Here is a 10,710-nt window from a genome sequence, read left to right on the forward strand (position 1 = left end):
GCACAATATGTCATGAAAAAGAAATACACATAGAAGGTACATTTCTGGACAAAGTATGACACAAAATTTGGAGGGGGGCACGTGTTCTATCCTCCCCCTCCCCCCACTCCTTCGGGTGTGTGTGGGTGCGCCGCCTTGTCGGCTCCCGTTGGCTCACAGCAGCGTGGCTTCACCGGGCTCTGATTGGCTGGAAACGGATTCCGCCATATTGCGGATTCCGACAACACGACGAAAATTGGGCTCATCGCTGCGGAACGCTTCTGCTCATCTCTTTGCCTTTTAGTCAGCGTCAGAGCGATGGTGTACAGTTCGCGATCGTGCTATGCACTTTCACCGCTGCGGTGATGAATCGCGTTCCAGAAGATCAAAAGAAGAGAAAGAAAAGGATAAAGATCAACGTACTTCTGTTTTCTTTGCGTCTTCCTCTATGCCGAAAGCGCTTCGCGCTAAGGCGTTGCATACGTCATAGCACTTTTGCTGCCAGCGTAGGTACGCGGAAAAACGCGGGTCGACCCGCCAGTACAACGAAGTGGCGCGTCATGGGAGTCATGCCGCCGTGCTTCTTTTTTTCGTGGTAAATTGTTTCCGGAAGTTACGTTGGGCTCTGGCCAGTGGCGTGGACAATGACTTTACGCGGTATAGAGGCGTCGAGTCAGTAAAAGGGGAAAGAGAAAATAAAAATAAAAAAAACGGTTGTCTAATGTGTGCATAATTGAAGTGCGGCCTCTTAATTTATTTAGGCGCAGCGAGGATGATTACGCGCGCCAGACCCTGTCATGCAGGCAGTACGCGCACTTTGCAGCCTCACACCGTGCTAATCGCAAATAGCAAAGGGAGAAAAAAAGTGAAGTAGAAACACGCTTTAAATATGTGAAAGAAAGGCTTCAAAGTGCAAGCGTGCGCAGAGATAGCTGCGCACGAATACGCTAATAATAATAAAAAAAAATATCTGAGAACTCTTTCGTTGCGAAATGCGTGCGCCGTCTGCATGCATGCATGGGCGGCGATTCTTTTCCGTCTGCTTCGTTTGGCGGCGGCCTGGCGCATTTTGTCGTCTGCTTCGGTCGAGAGAGCTCAAGAGGAGGCGGGGAGCGGAGGGCGTACTCGATTGTTCGGGCAACGGTGGCTTCTTTGAAGCCGCGAGAAAATTCCGTTGTACAAATGGGTCGGTTCCACTTTGCAGCCGCTCGCTGGACTACGAAAGTATTTATGCGCTGGACTGCGCACGAAATGGCAGACTGCGTCTTTTGACGTCACAGTGACGAAACTCGGCTTCCACGCCGTGTTTGCGCGGCGTTTGTTTTGAATTGCGCCGCCAGCAACGGAGCGCCCGCTCCGTAGTGAAAGCAGGGAAACGCGCGAGGAGACGGGGAGAAAATGTGCCGGTGATTCAAAGCTCTTTAATGGAATAAGTTGTAGCACTCCGTGCCAGGTTTGCGTTTCAAAAAAGGTTAAAATTTTATCATTTGATTCGAGGGCTATACGAATTGCCGCGCCATCTCTTCACGAGAAAACGAACTATTTTTTGTAATTTATTGTGTACAAAAGTATTCGGGGATGATTGTTTCTTTGGCCACAGATGGCGCAATAATTGGCCAGCCTTGAACGATTGGAGGTAATTCGAAGCAGCACTGAGCTGCTGGTGTGATTGCGTTACTTTACAAGTCATTTTCGGCCACCGCCTTGCGAAAGAGTGAGAGCAGGAGAGGGCGTTAGACTCCTCTCTTCTACGGCTCGTTTATTTCCATTGCCCTTTCTCAGAGGCGCGTCTTTCCTCCTTGCATTACCCTCGTTGCCAGTGCGACGGTGTTGCGACGGGGAAGCCGACGCTGCTGGCTGGCTGGCCGGCTGGTGCGGTGGTCGCTCGGGTCGGTCTCCGATCAACGGCCGCATGTCTCTGTGTGCGCCCCATCGCGTGGTGGCTCGTGAAGCATGCCGTGCTTCTGCGGCCGTCTCGGGCATTTCGTGCGTGCGTGCGTGTTTGTGCGTGTGTGTGGCGTAGCGCATTCCGCAAGCAGGATACCGACGGCTGCGTGAGAATGATCGCCAAGGTTTTGCCTCTTTGATACGCTGCCGAGGAAAGAGAATTACATAAAGCGGAACCTGTCCTCGTGTCATCGGATGTGATAGAGCAGCAGTCTTTTCCAGCTATCGAGGAACCATGACGGTGACTGCGTCTTCTGGCGGGACGACCGCAGCTGCAGCGCCGGTTTGGCGAGACGGGACTGATCGCTGTCGGTCTTGGTCCCATCGTGTTGGGTACACGAGGCGTTATTGCGACTGCGGTGCTTCGAGCAACGGCAGCGGCGGCACGGAGTCGTCCGAGCTTGTTTCGCTGGCGAGGCCGCAGCAATGACCTAGTCGGCATAGCCATCGTAGCCTCCAGCCAAGAAAAGCACCTCCCAACTTTTCGTTCTTTCCCACCGCAATCATCTACACGGGAAGCAAAAAGAGAAGTGAAAGCGACGCTTCCCCCAACCCGCAACTCGAACTGTCTAGTTTGCTTTGTTTCACCTTGCGGGATTTCGGACTTCGCCTTCTGACTATACATCCCGACGACTATTTGTTTACCTAGCTCGGTTTTGCATCGTTTTTCTGAAGTCGAAATCCGGACGCCCGGTTCGATATCTCCGCTTTCACGGGACATCCGAGGTGCACTGGTCCGCTTATCCGGTTAGGGTGAGTCGGTCTTAATCCGAAGGGTAATCCTCTTCTCTACATCGACAATCGTACCTCTATTTTTTTTTCTCGTGTTTTGGCGGGGACAGCTGGCGTTCGTTATCCTTCCGGTCGCGTTGCTCTACACAGCGAAGAAGAAGAAAAAAAAAAGGGGGGGGGGGGAATCAAACAAGCGTTCAGGCTGACTGTTCTGTTTGCAAACCTGCCAGAGTCCGACTGGCGGCTCAAATGCACATTTCTTTCTTACCTGCGAGTCTGCTGTACAGGAGGCGTAGCCGCGAATGTTTAGCGCCCGCGTGACGCAGTTCTCTCTGCGGGCTATTTACAAGCGGCCGGGGTGCGCATTTTCGCTAATTGCCGGCTAGGTTCTACGTAAAACGGGTTTCGCGGGTAAACTCTTCTCTGTGAGCCGACCTTGCCTGCGCAATTGAACGGTGAATGCTTGGGAAACTAGCCGCCACCGTCCGCACAGTTTCTCTCATTATATTTTCCCCCGTGCCGATGAGTGAAACGTATGTTCCACTCGAAACGTTTCTTTTCCTGCTTCCACAAAAGCGCGTGCTTTCCGGGGCCGTGCGAAGCGAGGATCAACGCGAGCGTACTGCGCTCGTTGCCATGTAGCTCGACTGCGGTGGTTTGCGAGGTCTCTCCCAAGCACAATCTGTAGTGCATCACGAACTCAGCTTCTCAGCCCCACTCGTTTCTTTTATCTCGAGGGCTTACGGCGCAGCTGTGGTGGCAGGGGAAGCGCGAAACAACCCCCTAGAAACTCGTGAGAGAGATCGCTGCGTCCGCGGTGAAGCTATCAGTTTCTTTCGTATGCGAATGCGTTAAGGGGGCAAAGAAAGCGCTCCAGCGTAAGACACTCTCGTCGCCCTCACATACGCCAGACGGATCGATACGCGCTAAACCACGCAGCAAGTGTACGTATACCCCGTGCTACGCCCAGGGCATTTTGTTTTACTTTGCCCGCCAGCACCTACGCTCGACGGGTCGGCCGTACCGTTTCGTTTCTCGTGGAAACGGCTCTGAGACGACGCAGTCACGTCCGTGCATAGGACCTCTTTCCTGTCTGCGTTCTATAGATTTTTTTTCTTCTTCTCATTCGCTGTGCTGGATCTATACCGTGAGAGCATCGACTAACGTCATAACGGCTCCATATTGCGTTCAAATCTATCGAAGTTATCAATCACTCATGCTCGTCTGAGTTTCGGTTGAGTTTATTTTTGGATGTACCGATACTCGCGTCGTCTGTCCGTTTAAAACGAGTGCAGTCGAATCGTTCTTTCGTTCGCTTGCGGAATCGTCATTCTTTGGTATCTGGTGCGCGTCGTCAACTAACGGACAACGCGAAGACGGGGACAATCGCGTAGACGTTATTTTTTTTTCTCGAAACCAGCCTGAGCTGGGCGCTATTTCCACTTCGCCTGACAGCCGGCGGTAGCGCGGAAACATCAGTTTCGGATCACCGCGCCTGCTGGGAATAGCGTTGTATGTACAATCTGGTGAGCGTCAGCGGATCGCGTGTGTATTACCGGGCGGATATACATTGTCTCAGCTCTTTACTCAGAACCGACGGCGACGCCTTGTGCAAGCGCGGCGTCACCATGTCACGACCTGCATCTACAACGTCGTCTGCTCGTGGCCCGAGCCAGCACTCCAACGACAGCGCCAGCAACGCTGACGGAGCAGACGCCGCGACGACAACAACCATGAAGCGTGGACTAGCGAAACGCGCTCAGCGGCAAGATCAACAACGAAGCGCTTAGTTACAGAATCAAAACCCCCCATTAGTCGTAAAGTGCTCGAGTGCTGTGACCGAAGGACGGTCGTGGGATTGCCAGAGGCAATCGTTTTACAAACGCGCTCCTCCGTCTTGAAAGGTCTGTCGCCTGCGACGAAGTGTATTTTTACGTGCGATTCCGCATCCTCTGAGTGCGCTTCGAAACTAAACCAAAGTCAACGAACTAGCCAAGCCTGCAAACTGTTCCGTTGCGTCGGGCAACAGCAGCAACTATGCACGCTGTGCGTGTGTGTCGGTGCGTGGATTCTTGCACTTTATCTGGCGTCCGAGGACTTGGGAACGCCGTTCTGTGATTTGCAACAACTATCGTCTCTCCGCAAGACAGAGTGAAAGCGAGTGCACGAAGGACAGACGAACGAGATTCGAGTTGGTGACCGTTTGCCAATCGTCAGCGTCAAGTCAGAAATTCTGCGAAAAAGAAAGTTTCTTCGCCACGAAGTAACCACGACGCGGACGCTTATGTGCTTCACGCTGCGAAGAAATTAAACGACTACTTTGATTCGTCACGTAGAGAACGTTTCCTAGTTTTACGAGAGCGTTTTTTTAGAACTCGCGACGTCACGAAGATATTCATCGACGCTTAGCGAACACGTAACAGGAGCGCGTATTCTGCAACCCGAAATCCCGCCGTTTCCTTTTTCTACCCCCCGGTACGATATGGCAGCGAGGTTGCCGGAGCCTAGCGAACACGATTGCGTGTCGTGACGAAGTTAAAACTGCCCTTCCGTGCCGAAGAACTTTTGTCCGACGGTCATGGGAGGCGCCAATGAAGGCACCGCGGGAGGCATGGTACCGCGCACGGACGGGCGGAGGTGTGTCTGAGCAGAAGTGGCGTCCTGCGCCGACTTGCGTGGCGTAAAATGGAGAAAGCTTCCAAAGGCGAGCTGGCGCCGACCTCCTCCTCTTCGCCTCTGGCCGGCGGTCGTCCGGCCGGGCTCCTGCCGTCGCCGACGTTGCCGTGCGTGTCGGCGGCGACGGCCGACGAGGACTCGAGCGGCAGCTGCGGCAGCACGGGCAGCGGCAGCGGCGGCATTTGCCGTAGCGCGAGCGAATCGCTTCTCCGCAAGCGTAGCCTGACGCTGGCCTTGCCGATCAACCTGTCCTCCGTGATTCAACTGAAGGTGAGAGCTTCGAGTCGAGGAGCGTTGAAAACTCCCTCAAAACACGCCTCCGAGAGAGTTGCTTTCGCCACTTGAAGCGTGGCTTCGGTGTGTGTGTGTGTGTGTGTGTGTGTGTGTGTGTGTGTGTGTGTGTGTGTGTGTGTGTGTGTGTGTGTGTGTGTGTGTGTGTGTGTGTGTGTGGGTGGGTGGGTGGGTGGGTGGGTGGGTGGGTGGGTGAGTGGGTGGCGTGAGTAGTCTTTCGGTGAAGATATCGGGGTTGTATCACTACCTTCCATCAAATAGCGACAGATTGTGTACATTTATCAATATATGGATTACGGGGAATATGCACTTGCTGTGTGGCGTCGATACACTGCCACAAATCTTGCATGTGTTCACGGAACTTGCAGCAGAGCGGTCCACAGATGTGAACGTGTCGTTTCAGGTGAAAGAGTTAGCTGATCATAAACCTGTAGGATTACAGATGGAGTGTCAATCAATTTTCTTTTTAGATAAAAGCACATCAGTTTCTTACTAGCCAAGCTACATCTCTATGCCAGGAAGCACCACATAGTTTTTCCGAAAAGAAAGATGAAAATTGTAGAAGCAGTTACGGCCAGTCAGGTTCCTTGCAGGGAAGTAAGTTAAAATGTTTGCAGAGGTGCATTGTGATTTTCTTCCACCACATTCCCATAAACCTGTGGCAGGGTTTGTGCTGTTCATGTTGTGCAATATGCCAATCTAGTGCGGTTGAAATACCACATCTGTGTTATATATTGCTTCGCTGCACATAAGACATTTTGATTAGTATAAGAGCATGCAAAAGGCGCGCATATTGCAAAGAAGAGATGGCGAGTGCTAAAACATTTCGAAAAGCACAACAGTAGTACACAGATGGGCATAATAAACACAAAGAAGACGCAGAGGCAGGTCAATATTTAAGTCATCACTCACTTCACATGGTGCTGATCTTGTGCTTAAATCCTCGCTTCTTATACTGAGGCCAGCCAATACTGATAATCTTTTACTTGTTGCCACTAGTTACATTTTTTGCCAAATCAGGGCTAAGATAAAACTTGCTCCCTTGACAGCACTAATTTAGCGAATGTGAGTTTGTAACACTGTGATTCATTGACTAAAATATTTAGCTTGAATGCTATCAACAAACGTTGAGCGCATTAATCGTGTAGCAACCTTTAAAGCTCTTGCACTTTTTCTCCGATACATGCGGATTGCCTTGTTACATCTTGGACTCTGCCAACAGACAGATTGCTTTAGCAAAACTGGGCTCGAAAACCTAGTAATTCCACCAAAAGGCTTTCGTGTGTTGCTTCTAGAAAACAACCTGTGCATGCGAAGGGATCCAGCATATTCAAATGTTGCAGAATGTGTTGAAATTTTTATCCCATTGTGTTAAAGCATAGTAGTTTAACCTGTGTTGGTGACAGTGTATTGAGAGATGTGAATATTATCCACGGACATAAAGTATATGCTAAGCAACATTTTCCTGCTTTTCTGACACTGTATGCAGTATTCATCCAAAGGCGTCAAGTTCTATTGTGTAGCAAAATCTCCAACAACCTGTAGTGGATTGCATGGAAACCAAAGATCTTCTTTTCTCTGTTTTCTTTTACATCTTTATTGTATTCAAGAAGCATCACTTCTACACGTCACATGCAGAAACACTAACCTACATAGCTGTTCAAGGCACTTGGAGAATGGTGGTAAATATGCTCTGAAGAAAGGGAAGTCGCATAGCAGTGCTCAATCAGCTTGGAGTTCTATTGAAAAATGTTTTCCTTGGCAAAACAAGGTCGACTGTTGAAGGAAGTGGAGGTCAAACTTTCCTTTGTGAAACTTCCAAAGTACAACTCTGATTGTGTCAGTGTCTCGCAACTTCTCACATTATTTTTGCATACTTGTGAGATTTCTGCAGACAAAAGGTCCCCAAACCTCCTAGACTGAGTCATTGTTTACTTTTAAAAGCAGTGCATATATAATGCACCGCTTCCTTGATGCATGCATGAAGTAATTATACTTTAATGAATAATTAAATTAATTATCCCCATCTGCAGCACTGGCTCTGTGGTTATGGCATGCCCCAGCTGTTTGTGAGGTTGTGAGTTTAATTCCCAACTGCAGTGACTACGTTTCATCGAAAATGAAATGGAAAAACTAATGTACCAAACTTTAGGTCCACCGTAAACAAGCTTCATATGGTTAAAATAATGTGGGTCGTTATGCTACGGTGTCTCTTATAGTCTGTGTGCCGCTTGGGGTCGTTAAGCTTCGTCGGCCAATAACTATCCCTAAGTTGGGACTTAAGGTGTAGTTGAAACACCTATTCCCACACTACTGCATGGGAATAGGTAGTTTCAAAAAGACCAGCAGCCATGGTGTCAGCAGTCAATTTATGGCACTTGCACTGTGGCAAAGGCATGGCCTTCAACTTAGGTTCCCATTACTCTGAGGAAATTGTCGCTGATGTGGACATCACTTTTAGCAAATTGGTGTTGCCATGTGTCTTTAGTTTCTACATCTTTTTCTGGCTTACCAATACCCCTCACTAAATGATCATCAGTATCTATTTCCAGATGTGCAGTCTAACAATAACTGAGCTTCATATTTCGGCTTAGTGATTGTTTAGAGTGCTAATGTCAAAAGTACCATAGGTAGTAGCTCTTTTGTTCCTGCATAGATCTGAAAGCATTCTATTTTCCCCACCAAAAAATTCCGTCGAGAGCGCAGGAGGTTGCACCTCACGTCTGTGTCGTTGCCCGAAACTTGTGGCTGCTGACAGGCAAGCATACAGCCTTGATGCTGGCACAACTCTCGCACGTGATGAAAGCGTGACGAAAGCCACTTTGCCAAGACGTAGTTTGCCTGTTCTCTCTTGTGCTGGTGGCTGCGGCAGAGAGCAGGCTTGGCACAAGCGCACTGCCACGTGGGGGCAAAAGGGGCATGGACTGCCAAAAAATGCAATGCTTGCATCACTCTGTCTGTGTTCTCTCTCTCTGCTTCTACGTGCTTTGACTTTTTGTCGTGTCAATCCACTTTCAGCTTGACCCAAAGAGCTGTTTTTTCTCATGATATCTATTTCATGCTCAAAGTTTCTTTTGAGTGAACGTGTTCAGAACTGGTTTTCGCATCACAGTTCATTTAAACAATTACTAAAGTGGGAACAATAAGTTGGATTTTCAAATCAAATTTTAAAATAAAGGGGCAATCTTGCCACGAGCAAAGAGGCCTGGACAGCTAGAAGATATGTGAATTAGAAGAAAGTGTCACCTGCATAAGGCTAGAATGAAGCTACGTAGGAAAGCCATGAGGGTTTTTGCAGAAAGAAAATGCTCCAGTTGAAAAAAATTCCACCTTGTCCAGGAATCGAAACTGACCAAGGCAGTTATCCAGGCTAGTTGGTCAGTCATACTCTGAAACTGAGCAGAGCTTGAGAGACAAGAGCAGATGTATGGTGTATGCACACAGACGGTGTGTTGTCATTCTTATGCCTGTGCTTGTCTTCTTAGCGCCACTCAGTTTTCTGGGACCAACGCCTTTCAAAGGTGGTCGCTCTCCTATCTGGGCTAACCTAAAGTCCCTGTATGCGGCTTTTTTTTTTTTTTTTAATCTAAGTAGCAAAAGCGTTTCAAGTGTCGCCACTGCATCCTATTTGCCCATTCGCCATCCTGTTCAGCTAGTAGTACTCCTGAAAGAACAGAGGTTAGAAACAATGTCATGTCGGCCATCAATTCCGTTGACGTGAGGAAGAGGGTGATAAGGAAGGCCAATGAACTGAGCAGGATTTGAGGAAGTGAAGAAAAATGTGCAAAATGCCTCTGGAGTTTAATGCGATAAATTGTTTGGCAGAACACCAGCTGACCAGGTAAAAGTGTGATTAATAAGTCAAATTAGTGAGAATGTAAATATAAATGTACTGACTTGGTCATTTGCCCAGCTTGCCATTTAACAAGAGCCTGTTTGCCAGATAAGGTTATTATTTCTGTGCAGCACATAAAAGGGACAGTTAAATGAGCATCAAAAACTTGGTTGTTATTGTAAACTGTTCCACGCAGGGTCTCATGACAGCCATGAAAATATGCATAATGGATTCTTGACAGGGTGTTGAAGTTTCTATTTTTTTTTTTCCCCCTCAGAGTTCACCTTGTGCAGCAAAGCTGTTTCTTGTGACTAGTGATTACTACACCACTGTGACTTGCGGCACTTGTGATTGCTTACCAGCGTGACCATTCACATATGCAAAACATTTGGTTAGATATTAACATCCCTTAATTTTTCGCTTCTCCCTTGCATGGGCATACAACAAGCTGTGAGTTGTCTGATCACTGTCATCCACCCCACTCTCCTTCTGTTTCATTTTATTCTGTTTAGCCGCCCCTGCTGGGTATCGTTGCACTGCTGCGATCTTTGACGCAGCATCCATTGTTTTCGCTCTTCCTGCTGTGCACAGTTCGTGGTGCTCAAACCATTTAGGAGGTGGAGGTTGATGACACTGCGACATAGCTGCTTGCAACTTAGCATGTACATGCAGACGTTTGCTTCACAGAGCCACAGCTGTGCATTCTGCTCCTCTGCATTTCTTTCGCTTCAAAATGGAGCTGTTTTGACAGCGCTGTGATTGTACAGCAGTAACCTCTGCTATTGTCATGGAACCTTCATAAAGCTTGCTCTAATGGGATTCCATGATAGGCATATTGCAGAATGCATATGAGCATGTGTTTTGTGCAATAACGCTCATGTACTTAGATTTGCACATTAAAGAATCTCGTGTGGTAAAATTTAAGGGTGTGCCTCATGAATCACATCATTTTTTATATTGCTCACAATCTCTGTTTTCGTACTTTCGCAATATTGCACAGATGCATTTCTTTCTTATTGACTGGGTCAGAGGTGTTTCTGTGTGGAAGAGAAAGGTCATGTTGGATTTAATTGCCTCCACTTAAGACGCTGTCACACATATTCTGAAAATGTTCATTGCATGTGTTGCTTAAGCAAGGGCAGCTTAATGATTTTACGTGGTCATGATTAATTGGAAAAAAATGGGTGTCATATGTGCTCTGCTTGAGCGGAAGCTCCAAGTGCTTTACCCTCTCTACTAAAACATGAGCA

The 10,710-nt window shown here is 48.3% G+C and overlaps 1 protein-coding gene across 4 annotated transcripts in view; it reads left to right on the forward strand.

Moving 5' to 3' along the window:
• Positions 1-10,710, forward strand: part of dop (microtubule-associated serine/threonine (MAST) protein kinase dop) — a 297,922-nt gene that overhangs the window by 232,242 nt on the left and 54,970 nt on the right. The window contains exon 1 of one of the 4 annotated variants that reach the window (XM_075672081.1): positions 1,795-5,604. The exons of the other annotated variants lie outside the window; for them this stretch is intronic. Coding sequence (XP_075528196.1) covers positions 5,344-5,604 — 261 coding nt within the window. The 5' untranslated portion in view covers positions 1,795-5,343. Of the gene's footprint in view, positions 1-1,794; positions 5,605-10,710 lie in introns of those variants that run through there. 4 annotated transcript variants of the gene reach the window in all.

Source organism: Dermacentor variabilis, chromosome 10 (genome assembly GCF_050947875.1).
Source record: "Dermacentor variabilis isolate Ectoservices chromosome 10, ASM5094787v1, whole genome shotgun sequence".
In the NCBI taxonomy this organism is placed as follows: domain Eukaryota; kingdom Metazoa; phylum Arthropoda; class Arachnida; order Ixodida; family Ixodidae; genus Dermacentor; species Dermacentor variabilis.